This window comes from Buteo buteo, chromosome 6 (assembly GCF_964188355.1).
Source record: "Buteo buteo chromosome 6, bButBut1.hap1.1, whole genome shotgun sequence".
Taxonomy (NCBI): domain Eukaryota; kingdom Metazoa; phylum Chordata; class Aves; order Accipitriformes; family Accipitridae; genus Buteo; species Buteo buteo.
The window spans coordinates 25630845-25648393 of NC_134176.1; the positions used below are offsets into that span (position 1 = coordinate 25630845).

A 17549-nucleotide genomic window follows, 5' to 3' on the forward strand; every position below is an offset into this window, starting at 1 on the left:
GTGATGTTTTATAACTGGGGATTTGAAAAAGAGACTGTTGGGATTATTATTTATATACATTATAACATCAGCTCAGATCCTAGCCATGGACACCCATTGTGATAATCACCATACACAAAAAGGGTAAGAGACAGGTTGTCCCTCAAAAAGTGTTTTGTCTAAGTATAACCCATGAGACAGCAGCTGGTCACCATCAAGGGAGCAGTTTGGCAGCACTCGTCAGTGCAAAAGGCAGGCATGACCTGAGTCTTGACTTCATTGCAAGCGCCCATCTTAAAGAGAGTTTGGAAGAAGGCTACACACATTAGAAGTGTGCATTTGATAGCGGTGCTCAGTTCGATCGTTTGCATTTAAGATGTACACATTCAAATGTGGAATGAAGCAAAACGTTAAAAGCGTGGACTTCAACCAGGACTTCTCTTTTCCTATGAGACTGTCTGGTTTCAACATGTGATGGGTCTCAACTTGCAGAGGCCACAGTGCGCTCACAGCCAGGTGAGAGGGAGCGATTTTGCAGAGCTGTGGTGACCCGTGAGCAGCACACGGAGGGAGAGCACGCTCCCGCACCGGTATTTCACTCACCCCCGATGGCATTTGTACACATAAAGGTTGCGCTCTGCAAAACCTCGACTATCGTCAACTGTGTTTGCAAAGCCTGTGTCATTATTAACTCATCTGAGCAAATGGGACTTTATTTGCTTGGTGGCTTTCCAGGGGAAAAAAGTTCCTGGGAATTTTCCTTTCCGTTTGGATTTCCAGAGAATGGGTGTCGAAAACTTCTGTTTGAAAACACCAATTTCGGGATGGCGGGGCCAGAAAGCTGCCGTCAGCCAGCTTAAGGTCACAACTCCTGACCCCCCGGGCACAGCAGTGCTGCCTGCCCCCGCCGCAGGGACGGGCCTGGGCCCGGGAGCGGGCCCGGGCCCCGGCTGCGCTCCTGCCCCACAGCGGGGCGGGCACGGCCCCACCCCGGCCGGGGCCGCGCAGCTGGGCCCGTCCCGCCCGCCGGCCGCGGCCTGCCGGGGGCGGGCGGCCCGGGAGCGGCGCGGGAGGAGGGCCAGGCCCGATCCGGCCTCCAGCCCAGCGCGGTGCCGGCCCGGCGCGGTGAGTGCCTGCGCGGCGCCGGGGCTCGGGCCGAGGCCGCGCCGTAAGGTCGTTGCTGAGGCGGGGCCGGCGCGGCGCGTCGCCTCGCCTCGCCTCGCTTCGCTGGGGCCGGGCCGGAGCCGGGGGCGGTGGAGGCCTGGCCGCGCCGGGCGGTATGATCGGCACCGTGCTCTGCTACGTGCTGCTGCCGGCGGCGCGGCTCCTCCGGGCCCTGCGAGGTAACCCGGCCCCGGGCGGGCGGCGGCGGGGGCCAGCAGGGGCGGGGTGCGGGAGCCCCTCGCCTCCCCCCGCCCCGGCCCGAGGCGGGTGCGGCCGGAGGGGCCCCGGCGGCGGGGAGCCGGGGTCGTGCCGGCTGCCCCGTCGCCCCCCCGAGTCCCTCGCCCTGGGCGGCGGGGGAGGCGCGCTGGTGGGGGGCCTGCGGCTGCTGCCCGAGCTGGCGTGGGCCGGGGCTGCTCCCCCCCGGGGCAGCGCGGGGGGCTGGGTTTTCGGAGGGAACAGTCGCCGGCTGTTGTGCCGCAGTGGCAGATTGCGGCCTGCGGGGGGGCCCGAGCCTCCTGCCCCGGGGCTGCGCTGCAGGTCTAGGGAGGTCTTTGGAGATGGGCTGCTCTTAGGCCCGTTGCTCCCCAAGGACCTGCGGGTGGCTCGTGGGTGGACGCTCGCTTTGGGTGCATCACTGTTTCACCTAGCTTCCTAGATGCTGCTGCTGCTGCTTTGCAGTCCCTGGCGGCTGCGCTGATCTAAAGCTGCCCTCCTGCCTGAACCTGTCCCCAGGCCTCTAAGCAGCCGCTGGCACACTGTGGTCGTAGCGAGCAGCTAGCTGACTCCTCTCAAATTCAGCTCCTATCCTGTAGGAACAGGCTCTTGTTACAGCCGTGCCTGGCTAGTGGTGTGTGAAAATATTACCTTGGTGCATTGGTGTTTCTGACGTTTATGAACTTAATTACAAAACTACAGAGAGAAGTATGGTTCTTAAAGCTCCATTTCTGACATGTACAGAAAGCTTTGATGTGAAAGGTACAGTAAAAGTATACATGGATGTTGCTGACTCCTGTATGTTACTGCTTTGGCTGACTGACTGTCACAGGGATACAGTGGAGAAAAAGTGATATGTAGACAACAGAAATTGCTAGTCAATGGTAGGGACTAGCATCTGTGCAGAATTCATAGCAAAACGTAAATGCTGTCATCTCTTATATAGATACAAGTGAAAAGAGTCCCCATCTTTTTCTACTTTACTCCACCAATATTAGTATATTCAACTGTTACATTAACTGCACGGTTTTTTTAATTTTTTACCCAGATGTCAGTCATCAGGTGATTTGTAGTTCTTACCAGGAGTACTTCTGTGCATATATTCTCTCTAATAAGGCTTTTAACTGCACATGTTGGTCCCTCTGTGTCTTTATTTTTCATCTCTTAATAACAGAACAGTTTTTCTTCTACAACGCATTCTTGTTTGATACGTTTGATCCTCTTAGCTGAGCACTACTTTCTTACTCAAGCCCTGAAAAAAATCTTGCTCCAAGTGGTGATCTACAAGAGCTTGGCTTCTCAGCCCATGCATCCCATCAGCTAACTTCTACAGACTGTGCCTCTACATGTGTTGCTGAGAGCTTATAGTTTCCACAAGGCCTTTTGGCTTGGCTGACTGGCTGTGGCGCTGTGTTAGTTAGAATTGCATTCCCTAGAGTTGGTGAAGCCATTGCCATCCCGTACAGTTTCAGTGACTTTGACTAACGTAACTAGAATTGGTCTGTGGCCTAGCATTCAGGAGGAGGCAGGGTAAGTTATTCAGACTGTAACTATTTTTCTTCAGAGAAGTAATTTGTTTGGGTTGCTATACTGAATGGTTGTATTGTACAGAGTTACAGCAAATGCATAGGAAAAAGAAAAGAGTGAGTGAGAAAGGATTTCTATCTGTCTTATGTTGGTTTTGTTTGTTTTTAAATGGCAGATGCTTTCTTCACCTGTCGAAAGAATGTGCTTCTGGCGAAGAGCACGTCCACCCAGATAGAAGGCATCTTTGCTGCGACCAGAGGAAAGTCGGTCCCAGAAGAGCAAGAAGCCCTTCTCCAACAGTGGCTGGAGGAAGGAGCAGGGAATTTGTCAGCCAGTGAGAGTGCTCCAGCAGGGGGGAAAGCATCAGTTACACTCACTAGTGACTGGTTAGAAGGTTCAGAGCTATTGATGACTAGCCTCAGCGACCTGAATTCGGCTCCAGAAGTCACCTGGTGTGGTGGTCAGCAGCTCACAGAGCTACACGCCTTGGCTTCTTCAGAACCTCAAGATCATGAAGTGACAGAACTGGCAAAATTACCAGCAGAGGAAACAGTGGCTGTAGCAGGCAGTGCCCCTTGGGCAGCTGTGGTGCCACAGATGGATCATCAGATAGCTGGCTGTGCCACTATCGATGTAGAAGTGCAGAATGAAGACCCAGCTGTGCTGGCCTGGAGTTTAGCGCGTGGTGCAGAGACAGTGCCAACGGAGCCCCCAGCCTGGCCCATTCAGGATATGGTACAATTTTGTCCGCTCGCAGCAGAGGTACCCTACCATGGTCAGTAGTAACAGCTCTGAATCTAATATTTGGTTTGGGACTTGCATTTGTAGTGAATGTGGTCAGGTTATTGTGTCTGGGCTTGCTGTCAGTAAGACATTGATTGCATCTGTCCGTGCAGAATTGGCAGGATCTGCTAGTGAAAACTATAAAGTGAGTTTTTGCTGAGGGAGGTCTGGTCACAGCTAGTAGTCTCTGTGCTGTTAGACTGTCTGGTCTGAGCATCAGTACATGTTCATTTCCCAGGAACTGTTCCCAGGTGCTGGCTTTGTAATATAAAAAGCACCCAAAGGCTGGTTGAGTCTTTCAGTATGCTTGACTCTGGTCTTCTTTTAAGCCATCCCCATTGACAACTATCCAAAGGCGTCCAAAAAGACCACCTGAAAACCACAGTGGGTGAGGGTTTGCTCAGAGGCAAGAACATCCTAGCTTAGAGAATGAGAATGGCTATGTTCTGGGTCATGGGGGAGCAAAAGCATCAGCAGGATAGCCAGCATGGCTGTAACTTGGCTTTTTGTCTCTTGCATATAGAGATTTTATGGAGAGACTGGGAGGATCTTTCTGTCCAACCCTGTGTGCTAGAGCAGGTCTCGAGAAACACTCCTCTCTTTGAATTTCGAGTCATGTCTTACAACATCCTTGCCCAGGACCTGGTGGAGCAGGGCCTTGATCTGTATCTACACTGCCATCCAGACATCCTGAACTGGAACTACCGCCTTCCAAACCTTTTGCAGGAGATCCAGCACTGGGATCCTGATGTGAGTATGACTGAGCCACATCAGTGTCAACAGAATTTTAATTCCTTGTTTGATCTAACAGCATTAAAAAAAAAAAAAGATAGAGGCGAAGTCCTAGGAAGATACTACCTGCTTCGTAACTGAACACTGATTCCTCACTGAGGCCTTGTGCATACGTTTTTTTGGTGTCTGTCTTGCTTTTGTTATGTTACTGTAGAAACTAGTCATACTTTGATAGCAGGACTTCTTTAAACAGCAGTAGAAGAGGAAGAAGAGATAATGTGTGTTTGGGGAGGAAAGGACCAGGTTTGTAAGGCAGCACAAGAGGGGAAGCCTGCATAGAAGACTTTCGCTATTCCTTGAGTCCTCTTTGTGTGACGAAGGATCTTCTGCCTCGGCACTGGAAAACTGAATGATAAGCTAATATGAGCCAGAAAGTTATTGCTCTCTATCTGGAAAGTACAGGACAGAGTTGCAGTGATGACCTTTCTGGTTGCAGGGTTGGTATGTGAGTGCACTTTTCCGCTTTCTTTCTTCCCCCAAACAAGGTAACTAGCAAATACTGGTGGAGCAAGTGAGGTCTCTGCCTTCCTTCCAGGTTCTGTGTCTCCAGGAGGTGCAAGAGAACCATTACTGGGAGCAGCTGGAACCGACATTCAAGGAGATGGGTATGTCCTGCTTTTGTGCGTCTATACCTCCAGCTCGTGGGACTGGCCTAGCATTGCTTCCTGCTTAATGTCTTCAAGGCACTCGGCCTTAAGAGAGCTGTTCCTGTTTGTCAGGTGGCTGCTGGCCCTGCTTCTGAACTGTCTGCCTAGACCTTTACCCTTTCATTTGTAATTGATCTTTCAGAGAGTTGACAGATCAGAGTAACAAAACTGAGGGGGTCCTAAAAGGACAAGAAGAGAGAAAATAGCCTCAATGATAAATGATAAACTGATTATTGGAACAGAATTGGGTATAATGCTGTACCCAAGCGTAGTAGAAACCTCTTCTGCTGCACAGACTTGCTGAACTCCCCAGCTGATGGGGGGAGACTGAAGTAGTGACTGGATAAACCTTTTAATAGGTGATGGTTTCTTTTCAGGCTTTGCATGCTTCTATAAACGGAGAACTGGGACGAAGACAGATGGCTGTGCAGTGTGCTATAAGCACAGCAGGTTCCAGCTGATCAGCCTCAGCCCCGTAGAATACTTCCGGCCTGGCCTGGACATCCTCAATCGGGATAATGTGGGCTTGGTGCTGCTGCTACAGCCTTTGCTCCCAGAGGGCCTAGATCTGAAGGCAGTCAGTCCGTTGTGTGTGGCCAACACTCATGTATTGTTCAATCCCCGGCGGGGAGATATCAAACTGGCCCAGATGGCCTTGCTCTTAGCAGAGATTGACAAGATTGCAAAAACTACTGAAGGCAGCTACTATCCTGTCATCTTGTGTGGAGACCTGAACTCTGTACCTGATTCTCCACTCTACAAATTCATCCGGAATGGTGAACTTTCCTACCATGGGATGCCAGCCTGGAAGGTAGGTGCCAGCCAGAGCTGGAATTGGGTAACTCCTTATTGCATGCTGCTAGAGAAATGCATGGCTGCATTCTTTCTCATGTGAGGAAATAGTCCAAATATTGAATTCAGTTATTCAGCAGTCTTCCCCAATGCCTCCAGCGCTGCTGGGGAAAGAAGTAGACGAATGTGTGCGTGTTGTTTTCCACCACTGCTCTTTTGGTTTCTCTTGAGGCAGACCAGTGATAACAGACCACTTAATTTCAGATTCCTGGTTCTCCCTTGCTATGGGATTTTTGTGCCTGGGTGACTGGAAGTGTAGGGGAGTACAACTCCATCAAGACTTACTGAAATTTTATGTGGATATTTGGTCTGAAAACAGGTGGAAACAGGCACCTGTGCTAGAGTCTGTTGTGGTTACCTGTTACTGTGTATCCATGATCAAATACGTCATTGGCTCTCAAGCTAAATCATCAGTTCAATAATAGATGCCTGCAAAGTATCTTGTCAGGTGACTTTTAGCTAACTGTATCCGGCCCCCACAGTTGAAGGTTTATTATATCTGCGTCATATTCTGAATAGCTTAGTTCATGTCTTTCTTTGAGGGCATTCTCCTGTCTTGCTCTTGGCAAGTGTGTATACGTGCATTGTCTATAGCTTGCTAAAGTTCTGCTCTGTGTTGCTGATGTTTTCTCTCCTGTTTCTGGCCTCCTTGCAGGTGTCTGGTCAGGAAGACTTTTCCCAGCAGTTGTATTCACGGAAACTGCTGGCCCCACTGTGGCCGAGCTCGCTGGGTATAACGGACAACTGCCAATATGTCACTCTGTGCCAGCCAAAGAAATCAGGTGAGTTCCAGTGTCCACTGAGAACATGAGTCTGCTGAGGATGGACAGTTTGTGGGCCTTGCTGTCTCTCTCAGTAGCTTGGGCATGTGTTGCATGAGGCACTCGGCAAAGATTCTCTTCTTCTATCCATTTCCTTGGTACGTGAATTAAATTTAATTTTTCTAGAGTCCATTGCTGTAGCCCAATTTCTGCTGTTTTCTTTCTCTAGTCAGGAGCGGAATGGTCCCCTACCAGTAACCATTGCTTTATGTATCTAATATTCCCAGACTTACAGTTTTGTGCAGTTGTAAACCATGTTCAGCAGCCACAGCTTTCAGCTGCAGGTGTTTGTGGGAGTGGTTTTGGGCAGTCTTTGCACACCACTGTTAGGAAATCATTCCTAAGAGCCCAGTTACAATCATGACTGTACTCTACTGTCCTTAGAGAGAATTAAAAAAAAAGAAGGAGCCCACACTAAATAGCTTTTATTGGAATCTTGGATGTGGAACTTGTATTCAACCCGATCTCCATAATCGTTTTTTCTTTTTCAGCAGACATTTCCTTGAGTTGCACACTAACTGATCTGCTTAGAAGTCCCTTGAACTTATGGTGTCTCAGAGGGGACATTTCTTAATTTGTTTCATCAAGATGCTGACCACAGCTGTTGCATTAGCTAAAGGGATAGGAATAACTGTGCTCTGTTCTTCTACATTTACGCGTTTGTTCTGTTCTACGTTTAGGTTGTTAAGTGATTCCCATTCTCGTGGTATCAGAGTGCGAAAACCTCTCTCAAACTAAAGAGGTCTAAGAGGTCTAAAGATCTAAAGAGTTTGCAGATGTTCCCTGTAGATGTGACTTTGCTGCAGTTATTTTCTTCTTTTAACTTGTATTTTTCTCTGCAGGCAGACGTAAGTACAGCCGGGACTTCCTGCTCCAGTTTCATTTTTGCGATGTTGCCTGTGAACGACCACCGCAGCTGGTCCTCTTGGAAGGTGTGACAGATGCTAAACCAGGTATTAATGGGCAATTTTTCAGCTTGTCACTCTCCTAGCTCAATTTTGATGAAAACATCATGTGGAGGTAATGCCTGCTGAGAAAAGGGGAAGGCAGAAGGGTGCCTTCTGTGGCTGTGTGATTACTAATGGATTCCATGAGAGGTCAGAGGAGTACAGTCTTACCACCCTCATGCACACTGTATTCCTTGAGATGCACTGAGATTCAGCCTCTTTTGGAGGCTGTTTCTTAGAAAGTGAAATATATTTATATTTCTTTTTTTCTGCTTCAAGATTTTTGGGAGGGGGAGAACAAGCCTGGAGACTGTGATGTCGCAATGGCCACAACATAGATGTTTCTGGATGCTGGTACCCAGCAGACACTGCCTCACCTCTGTGCCTTGTGGCATGGCTGATTCTGCTCTCTCCATTTCTGTTCTGCCTTTCTAGACACCCTTTGAGTAAGCTGTAGGCTAAGGCAAATGAACTTTCTTTGAGAGCAAAGGTTGAGGTATGCTGAGCTTTGATAACATTGAATGCTTTTAAGGACATGTCCTTAGCAGGACAGAATATGAATTCTTAGTTGTTTGCACTGATCTGCTCTCAGAATGTTCCTGTTAGTCTTAGAGCTGGGGTTTCCTCTGAATATTTTTCTTTAAGGTGCCTGTGACTGGACGCTATCTGCTCTTCTTGGGCAAAAAGTTTCGTTTGGTCTCAGGAGAAGCTTCTCAGACTTGGGAAGAGCAGCCTGTGCCAGGATCTGTGTAGGTCTGGCTGGAATCTCTTTGCTCCTTTGCAGACCGCCCTGCACATTGGCCCAAGCCTGCTGCCATGGTGAAAGACCCTGATCCCCAGCCATTTGTCCCAAGGTAATTTGGTGCATCTTCAATGGCCCCACTCTTCAAGCCTGGTCTCGTTTTCTTGAGCACTGTAAATCTGGCTGCAGTAAAGACAGAAATAGAGGTGAGAGTGGAAGAGAGTAAAGGAGGGCTGTCTGGAAGAGCCAGATCCACACAGGGTTGTCCCAGCAGCTGGGCGCTGTTCTGTCAGCATTGTGTTGATGAGGTCGAGAATGAAGGGTATAGACAGGACTGGGTATTAGAGACAAAGGACGTTCGTAGTCCACTTTGTCTTTGGTGTAAGTGGAGTGAATAATTCTGAAAGACTCTTTTATGTGTTCCCAAAGTAGAACTAGTTTGGACAGTTACATCACCAAGGGAACATCCAACTTCAGCTCTGACCGCAGTATGGAACACTGCATCATTCTCTTTCCTTCCTTGGTGAATGGTGGCTGTTCATGTGCAGGTCTTCAGGCATTATCCAGCATGGCCTCAACCTGACCTCTGTCTACAGCCACTTCCTGCCACAGAGGGGACGCCCAGAGGTCACAACGATGCCCATGGGGCTTGGAGCCACTGTTGATTATATCTTCTACTCAGCAGAACCCGTGGAGAATGGGAGCAGGGGCGGTGAGTGTGGCAGTGTGGGGCTTACCCCTGTGATGTTGGGAGAGGGCTGTGAGGCATGCTAGGATGCAGCTTGGTGTTGGGCGGTGCGTTTCGTTGAGCTGGGGTGGATCTACAGGGTGTGACTTTGACTGAAATGATGCACAAAGTGGAAGCAACATTTGCTCAAGTGTGAGAAGATGCTCTTTATCTTTGCTGTGGAAAAACTGAAGCTGCTTAGCTTAGGTTCATGTAGACTTTTGAGGAAGCTAGAACAGAATAGAGTCTGTTCTTTTGTATAAGCATCTTATTTGTGCTCCTGATAACAGGCAGTGCTGGGTCCTAAGTTAAAGGCTTGGACTTCTGGTCTGACTGAGACCACACACTGGCCTTAGAAGGCAGTGACTCTGGTTACCTTACAATGGTACCATCTCTCTGTTACCTGAAACAGGAGTTATGTTGATGAAAGACAGCGTGTAAATGTATCCAGGAACTGTCTCTGAGCTGGTTTGGATCGTGTCAAAATCAACTCTGGGGAGGAAGTTAGGAATGAAGAGATGAATTCCTCCTCAAGGGAGAATCTGAAACTATTGCTAGGAATTAGTACCATGAAAAGAACTTCCCAAGAAAGCAGCTGCTTGGTGAATTTACTATATACTTGATTCCTGTGCCTGCAAGTATATGAAACCATTGAACAGTGGTATTCATTAAACAGGATGCTCACTGCTTTCACATCTAGGCTCAAAGGTGCATGCAGTGTTTGTGCAGGCTGTCTGTGTTCATCAGGGAAAGAATAGGAAAGCATTGACAAGCATCCCTTTGTGGGTGTATGGAGTTAATCTACAGCACCAGTCTCCGGCTGATGTTTCTTTCCATTTTCTTTGTCAGGTCGCAGGCTGTACCGGGATGGAGCTTTGAAGCTGCTTGGCCGCCTTTCCCTTCTCTCTGAAGATGTCCTGTTGCTGGCAAATGGCTTACCAAATCCTTTTTGTTCATCTGATCATCTCTGCCTGCTGGCTAGCTTTGGCTTGGAGATCTCCAGCCTCAAGGAGGGTTAGTGTTGGTTCCCTTTCCCTGAAGAAAAGCCATTCTGAACGCAGCAGTTGAGGCTCTGGATTGCAAAACCTGCTTGCAAGAAAACTCTTTTCTTTGTCATGCCCTAAAAGTCCCTTTCTTCCCTCACATGCTCACAAAAAGCAGGGATGGGAGAGTTGGAGCACTTTTTGCATTGGTATTTTGTGGGTCTCTGCAAACCTGAGCTGCGTTCCCAGTGGGCTTCCAGTTGTATTCAGGCATTACCATCTCTAAAACGGGTCCTTGTTCACTGCTTTGTTTAGCAGATGTTATAGTGCTGCGGGAATCAATATAACTCACATATTTATTTGTCCCTGTGTGAGATCTTCAAGGAGCTGGGAAAGAGGGGCAACACTGCCTACTTATGGTTAGTTAATTGCTACCAAGGAGCAGGGGATGTATACATCAATATTCTTTCACACCAAAACAATGGTTCTTTTAATTTCTCAGTGATAGTTTATGAAGTATGGTCCTTCCAGGACTAGTCGCCATGTTGCCTTTGAGAGTGTTGGCTCTGCTAACTGCTTGGAAATGGCTTTCACTTAATAATGTGTAAGGACTGTCTTCCTGGCAGAAGGTTTTGTGCAGTTGAACAGTTTCTACAAAAAGCTGCCTGCTGTGACTAATGGACCAGGGAATGGAATTGCTAGGAATGGAGCCAGGGGTTCTACAGAGCCACCCACAGGAGCGCGAGAACTGCAGCAAAAGCCTAGAGGCCTTGGGGAAGGCTCCCTTCCTTTCTACCAGTCTCAGAATGGTACCTAGTTTGGCACTTGTAGGAAAAATATTTACAATCCTCGCAGTGAATATCAGGTGGAAAAAATCATCCTGCTAGGCATGACAACCCCAGGAGGCTATAGCTCTGGGAGGTCCCAAAAGAGTGATAGAAATGGAAGGCATGTAAGAGACAGCAGAACCATCAGATGGAAGAGCTGGTATTTGTCACTTGCTGTACTCTTTCTCTGTGCCCTCTCTATTCCATTCAGCCTGCCAGGGGTCAGATAGCCAACCTGTAGCATCCTCCTGTGCCAGACTGAAGTTCATGCTGCTGCCTTCTTCTGGAGCCAGCCATGTTTAGGTAGGTAGAACCTGTAGGACTGGCTCTTGGGTCTTGACAGGTGTTGGGAGGGAGGGGAAGGCTCTGTAACTTGGAGCCAGATTGTCAATCGCTTGGATGCCAGTGTACCTTTGGTGTCCTGTCAGTGTACTTTTGTCAGCAGTGGCTTGGCCAGTACAAAAACAGTAGAACTGTACCTGTTCCTAGGGCAGATTCCCCAGTTTAGCCTGACATTTGGTGCTCAGTTTTTCCATGAGAGATGAGAGCAATATTGGCAGAAACAGTATCAATCTTCTCTTCACAAATGAGGCAGGGAAATCTGGTCCCACCTCAGGTTTTTGTGGGAAGGTAAGAGACTTGAAATACTGTTCTCTCTTCTTGGGTTATATTGGGGGGCTTTCATATTTTAAATGTTACTTTCTTTATTGAAAAATAATTTTTTTTAATCTAAGAAAAAACCACAAAGTAACTGCAGCACCTTGTGCTCCTGGCAGCTGAACCCTCTGAGGACTTGTTCAACAAGGCTTTGCTGGCTGGGATGTGAAAGAGGAGAGGACAAATTAGCTACACAGGATACTAGTAGTGAGGGTTGGAGGGAGGGAAGAAGTGGCCCTATCTGTTGTATCCCAGCACATCCCCAAATCCCAGAGGTGGTTTATTTGGCATCGGGCTTGTCTTAGAAAATGGTTTGCATTCAGGAACCCTTCCTCTTCTCCCAAAGAAAGCAAGTACTGGTGATCTTTTACAGCTCACTTGTGTAAACTGTACAGAAATGAGGGGTGTGTGTGGGGATTGTGTTCTGTGCCCATATGATGGTGTAAGGACTGCGTATTCCCTTCTTGTCCCTACCAGATGGTGTGGTATTTGCCTGGTGATGTGTGGATGGCTTTTGCTACCCCAGTTGGGATAACATGTAGGAGTCTGTATAAGTGAACAGCAATCTGCGGGTGAATAAGTTCGCAGCTTTGTTTGCCTTTAGTTTCACAGGTAATGGTTCTGGCATGGCACTGGCATTTGTATGTGGGGAGGGATGCAGAGCTGTGTATTTCTATGGGTCTGTTTATCTGACAGTTGCACTAATTTCTGCAAGTACTCTTATTCTGATTTTTTAGTTGGTTGTTTTTGTAAAGAGAGGGGAGGAAAGGGAAATCAGTGAACCAAGAGCTTTATCTTCTGCCAGGCTTGAAAAGAGGTTGCCAGAAAGCAGCCTGGTTGCAGATAACTCCCACCAGCTGGTAACATGGTAATAGGAAACCTGGAAGACACTGGAGATTTAAAAACAATCAACCAAAAGCAAACCATGGAACACTGTGACACATAGTGTTGGCACTTAAAACTTTGGCTATCTGCTTCAGTTGCAATTGCTGGCTAGGTCTGATGGTCAGCTGATGAGGTGTGTGTATGTTTGTGTGAAAGCAGCCCTCCCGCCCCACCTATTGAGACCCATAAGGTGTGCACAGTACACCATCAAATGAACTGGTTGCCCCTGCACTGGCCGAAGCACCCTGCCAGTCCTGTGATGTAACTGAGGTGTAGGAACTGTGCTTCAACATCACAAGTGCTTCTTCCATTTTATTTAAACCAAAGACTTGACTTTTCTTTTGGGTAACTTGCATCTCTCAGAGAGGTTTTAAGGTTCCAGCTACATTTTGTTGGAAAATCTAATGTTCTGCAGGTCAAGCTAATGCTTTCCCTTTTGATACATGAAATAGTACGGTATGAACTTGGAATGGTTAAGTTGTAGAACACTGGATATGGAGTCATGTGCTGAAAAACCCCAGGACAATGCCTGCAAGTCTTTTAATTCTTCTTTCTGAAGTTTAGAAAGCTCCTTCAGAGGGACCTGCAGCTCCCAAAGCTGTGGCTCGCACACGCTTCTTGGGCATTCATAGGTGAAACTATTGCAGAAATGCAGGACCATTGCTAGTGACTGTGTAGAGATTCACAACGGCAGAGTTGAAGAGTTGATCGCTGTGGTTGTTTTGACCACTGTCCCTGAAGCTCTGGTACAGACCCCTACAAAGTTGGCCTGTTTCAGGAAAGAAAACCTGTGTCCTAGAGCGATTTGGAGTTAACATCAAATGGAACTGGAGATGTGTGAATGCCTCTGGCTGTGGGGGACTATAGCAGAAGTTTGGAGGTGGGGTGGATGGAAAGAGTCCCTACCTGTAAAACAGTAACTAGTATATAGTTGTAGGGAGAAAATAATGTGTTCTGTGATGCTTTAAGAATAGCACACAGTAATATAATAAGAGGCAGTGGTAATAAGTCTTGGTGGGATGCAGAACTAGGATTGCAGATGTAGCTCTTAACACTGTTTCCTGACCTAAATACATGACTAGTTGTCACAAGCACAGCTTTCTGATGAATTACAGAGGGGTCTGTAAATAGTTATGGCAGTGGAACACAGGAATATCTGCTATACTCAGAAAGGGAAGGTATTATAGAGGTAGGATCATCTACATCATCTTAGTAGTGATATAGAGCTCAGGAAGACTGGCCCTTAGGGAAGGGGATGGCAGAGACCACTGGCAGTGTGTATACATACCCTATTACCAGTATCCTAAGCTGCAGGAGCATGTAGCTGTAGAGGCAAACACGTATTTGATGAAGTATTTTTGCTAGACAACAGCTTAGATTGCACCACAGCTGCTAGGCTCTATTTAGTTACGCTATTTAGACAGCAGTTGGACTTCTTCACTTTCTCAGAGTTTTAAGTTCATCACTTCAGGAAGATGCCCTTTATAATCAGTTTTCCCAATTACATGGGATGGGAGGAGTGGTAAACAATATAATTGCTCTAGTTTCTTTCCTTTTCTAAATAAATGAAACTTGGCTGCTGCTTGAGGTCTTCTTTCTCCATGCCTTTTCCTTACAAGATAAGTCTGCAGCAGCTGTTTTCCCATGACTGCCATATCCAGTTATCTGAGTTACTGATGTTTATTTGTTTCTGCAGCTGTATTTCTTCAGTTAAAAGCTATGGGTGGAATTCTTTAGGACTAAGTCTTACTATAAACTTAACATTTAAATAGTGTCAAGCCATAAGATAGTGGCTTCCCTCACCCCTGAAGAGTTAAGTGGGAGGGGTGGGAGCTCTGAAACCAACACTTAGATGAGAATAACTCTTGTTATATAAAACAAACAAACAAAAGGTTAAGATTTATCATTAGTGCCATGTATACCACCTGCTTTGTGAAGCACAGAACTCTGAAATATACTTGACCTTAGTTCCTCTTCTTTGAGCAGTCTCTTAGAGGCTCTAAGAACAGTTCAGCATCTCAGAGGGAATCTCTTTTAAGAGCTGATCAAGGTATGTGTCCTGCCTCTAATGGTATTTGAGAGTGATGCTGGCAAACGGTCTGCAAAGCAGGGTGTTGCTATGCTGCAATTTCTCCTCGCAGACATATCCATGGTTCATACAAATGCAGATGAAGCCTTTGGTGGCTCATCTAAAGGAGGAGCACACAAGCCTTAGTGGGATACCATCTCCTTTCAGTAGGTTTCCTGTTGTGCAAGTTAATTGAATTGCTGGCTATAACCTGTTCCTTACCAGACTGTAACTGCCTGGCCTGTAGTGCTTTCCTTAGTGCTGTCACACTGAAATGTGCAAGCTGCATGATCACTGCCATTGAATGTACTGCATCGTGTTTCAAAGTATGATACTGAGTTTCTGTAGAGAACTCACCTGCTATAATGATAATCAAGATGACTGATTTAAGAGCTGGCATGCCTCAAGCTCCTTCCTTTTGTCAGGTGTACAAGTTTGGCTTCTCCTGTCAAGCCAAGTTATCCTCTAACTTCCACTGAAAATGTCATTCTAGTCTTGAAGCTCTTTTTCCTTTTATTTATTTTTAAATTTATTTTATTTCAGATCTAGACCGCACATTCTTGTGCTCTAAGGGAATAGGAATGCTGTATAGTAGAGCTGGAAAATTTTTCCTAACTTTGGTTAGACAAACACAGCAGCTTTCAAGGTGCTGAGGTGGCAAATGGGAGAAGGACTAGGCTAGATGCTGGCATGTGCTACAACAAAAGATGCATTTGTTCCATCCAGTCTTTCCTTTTATACACCAAAAAGACTTGGCTTCAAGCCTTAGCAATGTTACTTAGTTTTTTAGCCTTTTCTTTCTGGATGGAAACCCTTCTACAGCAGTCTTAAGTTTATTCAGTTATTGGTCACTTTTAGGAGCCGTTTCTGAACTGGGGGCAGATGAATGCAGTAGTTATTCTAATGCTATTCCTCTCTTTCCTTCCTCCCCCAGAGTGAGGTTGGAGATAGCATGGCAGTCACTCTTTGCCAAAATAAAAATATAATCCAGGAAAGCCAACTCAGCTGAGTTAACTGAAGTCTGTAATGGCCAGCTATCCACAGCATGTCATACACCTTTGCCTTCCGTAATCCTGCAGTCTGCATGAATGATGCTCTTAAGGCTCAGTCTCGGTCTTATGAATGGATTTCTATATGCTTTTAGGCATGTGAGAGCCTTAAGTTTTGCAGTCTTGGGCTTCTCAGCTGACTGGGTTTCTTTTTTGTATTTTTTTTTTCTTTTTTAATTACTGCTTCATTGAGTTGTGTATCCTTTCCACAATAAAGGTTTTTCACTAAGGTCCAAGTAGCATAATGTCTAACTGACTTAAAAATCTAAAACTGCACGAACTATCAGTAGCAGGAAAGCCTTATCTAAGAGGGAGCAGAAAGTCGTTTTTAATCTCAGCAGTGGCGAAGTCACTGTTTTGCCCTTCTTGCTCCATTGTCTAGCAATCACCCTGACCTATACATCTATAAGGGGTTTATGAGTTACCTGATTTTTAGCAAAATCTGTAAGACATGAGGCAGAGGGTATTTTCAAGCAAGCACCTGAAGTAGAGGTTTATAGAAGTCACAGCATTTTAGTCTTTTTTTGCTAATATTATTAATCTTTTTAAGTATTTAATAGGGGAGCAAGAAGCCTTCAACTGCTGCTGAAGTCTGTTGTCAACTCCTGGGCTTGAGCACAGGCCATGCAGACTTATGAAATGGCTACTTCTTTCTTTTGTGTCTTCATACCATATAGCAGGTGCTGTGCAATTACTTCCCCTCAGGACAGAAGTTGTTCTTATGATTAACTTAGCTACGAGGGACTATTGCATGTGCTATTCTCTTTGGAGTAACAAGTTAGGGGATGCTTATTCCTCTTCTCTGCACACTGTAGCCTTGCCTACATCCTGGCCCTGGTCCCAGCTATTACTCATTTCCCTAGAGAGAAGGGGTCTGAATCAAGTTGGATCCCCCTTGCTGGGGAAATGAACTGAATCTTGCAGCTGACTGTCCTTTATTAACCCAGCATTTGTCTTGAGAAGTCAGGGTGAGGTCAGTAGTCTGGAAGGCCACTAAACTACAGACCTTAAGCAGAATTGCTTTTCTGGCCAGGAAGGGAGACTGGATCATATGTTAAAGTGTAGAGCAGTGGAAGCAGAGGCTTGTGTTAACCCTTACAGTATTGTTTCAAGACTGAAATGTCTGTTGCTGCATCCACTGACTTTTTTTTTCCATCCAGCCTGACTGATGGCAGTTCAAAAGGAAAAGATGAGTTTTAGCCTTTGCTACACAGCCACATACTTACTCTCTGGCAGCTGCCTCGGTCTGTACGGACATGCTCACCTGTTCAGATGATTGAAGGAGAATGAAGGTTCTTCCATGTCCATAGTGTTGCAAGTACAGGGCATCTATACATAATCTGTCTGATACCATCAGTCAAGGCTGTGCTTTTGACTTCTCAGCTGACTGACAACGGGAAAGTTGAAATTGGAAGGAAAGACAGTACAGACATCTTGTTTTCTCTGCACAAGCTGAGAGCAGTACAGAGGCAATTTTATTGTCTAAGTGTCAAAGGAAGCAGGAAGAAGTATCAACATGAGGGCTACGGGAAGTGCAGTAAGAACTAAATCTAAATACAAGTTCTGTGCTGGCTACATAAGAACGCAGAACCACACTGATTAATTACAAAAAGACACACATGATACTTTTCTTAAAGAAAGAAACCTTCCATTTCTTAGTTCTGAGCTGTACCAGTGATAAAGATGTAAATGGTTTTGGAGCACCCTATCAGTGCTAGAGTAGAATACTGATGTGCATGGAAGGGGACCATTCTGGTCCCACTAGCACCATCTCAGCCCTGACCTGGAGGGAAACTCTGCTCTGCAGAGATTACGGGGGATTCAGTAGCCTTCTGGGCCTAAGTTGAGTTGCTCTTGAGCAGACAGGGCCAGGGCACCACTGAAGG

At 46.6% G+C, this 17549-nt stretch overlaps 1 protein-coding gene across 8 annotated transcripts in view; it reads left to right on the forward strand.

The window, feature by feature from the left end:
- Window positions 1-1005: 1005 nt before the first annotated feature.
- The window catches only part of ANGEL1 (angel homolog 1), a 30400-nt gene continuing 13856 nt past the window's right edge, over window positions 1006-17549 (forward strand). The window contains exons 1-11 of one of the 8 annotated variants that reach the window (XM_075030116.1): window positions 1006-1104; window positions 3059-3658; window positions 4190-4416; window positions 4994-5063; window positions 5483-5916; window positions 6613-6739; window positions 7621-7731; window positions 8510-8579; window positions 9016-9179; window positions 10044-10208; window positions 11216-17154. In XM_075030116.1, coding sequence (XP_074886217.1) covers window positions 3292-3658; window positions 4190-4416; window positions 4994-5063; window positions 5483-5916; window positions 6613-6739; window positions 7621-7731; window positions 8510-8579; window positions 9016-9179; window positions 10044-10208; window positions 11216-11307 — 1827 coding nt within the window. In that variant the 5' untranslated portion in view covers window positions 1006-1104; window positions 3059-3291 and the 3' untranslated portion in view covers window positions 11308-17154. Of the gene's footprint in view, window positions 1105-1147; window positions 1323-3058; window positions 3659-4189; window positions 4417-4993; window positions 5064-5482; window positions 5917-6612; window positions 6740-7620; window positions 7732-8370; window positions 8580-8896; window positions 9180-10043; window positions 10209-11215; window positions 17155-17549 lie in introns of those variants that run through there. The other 7 variants (XM_075030113.1, XM_075030112.1, XR_012650718.1 and 4 more) reach the window with 7 other exon arrangements.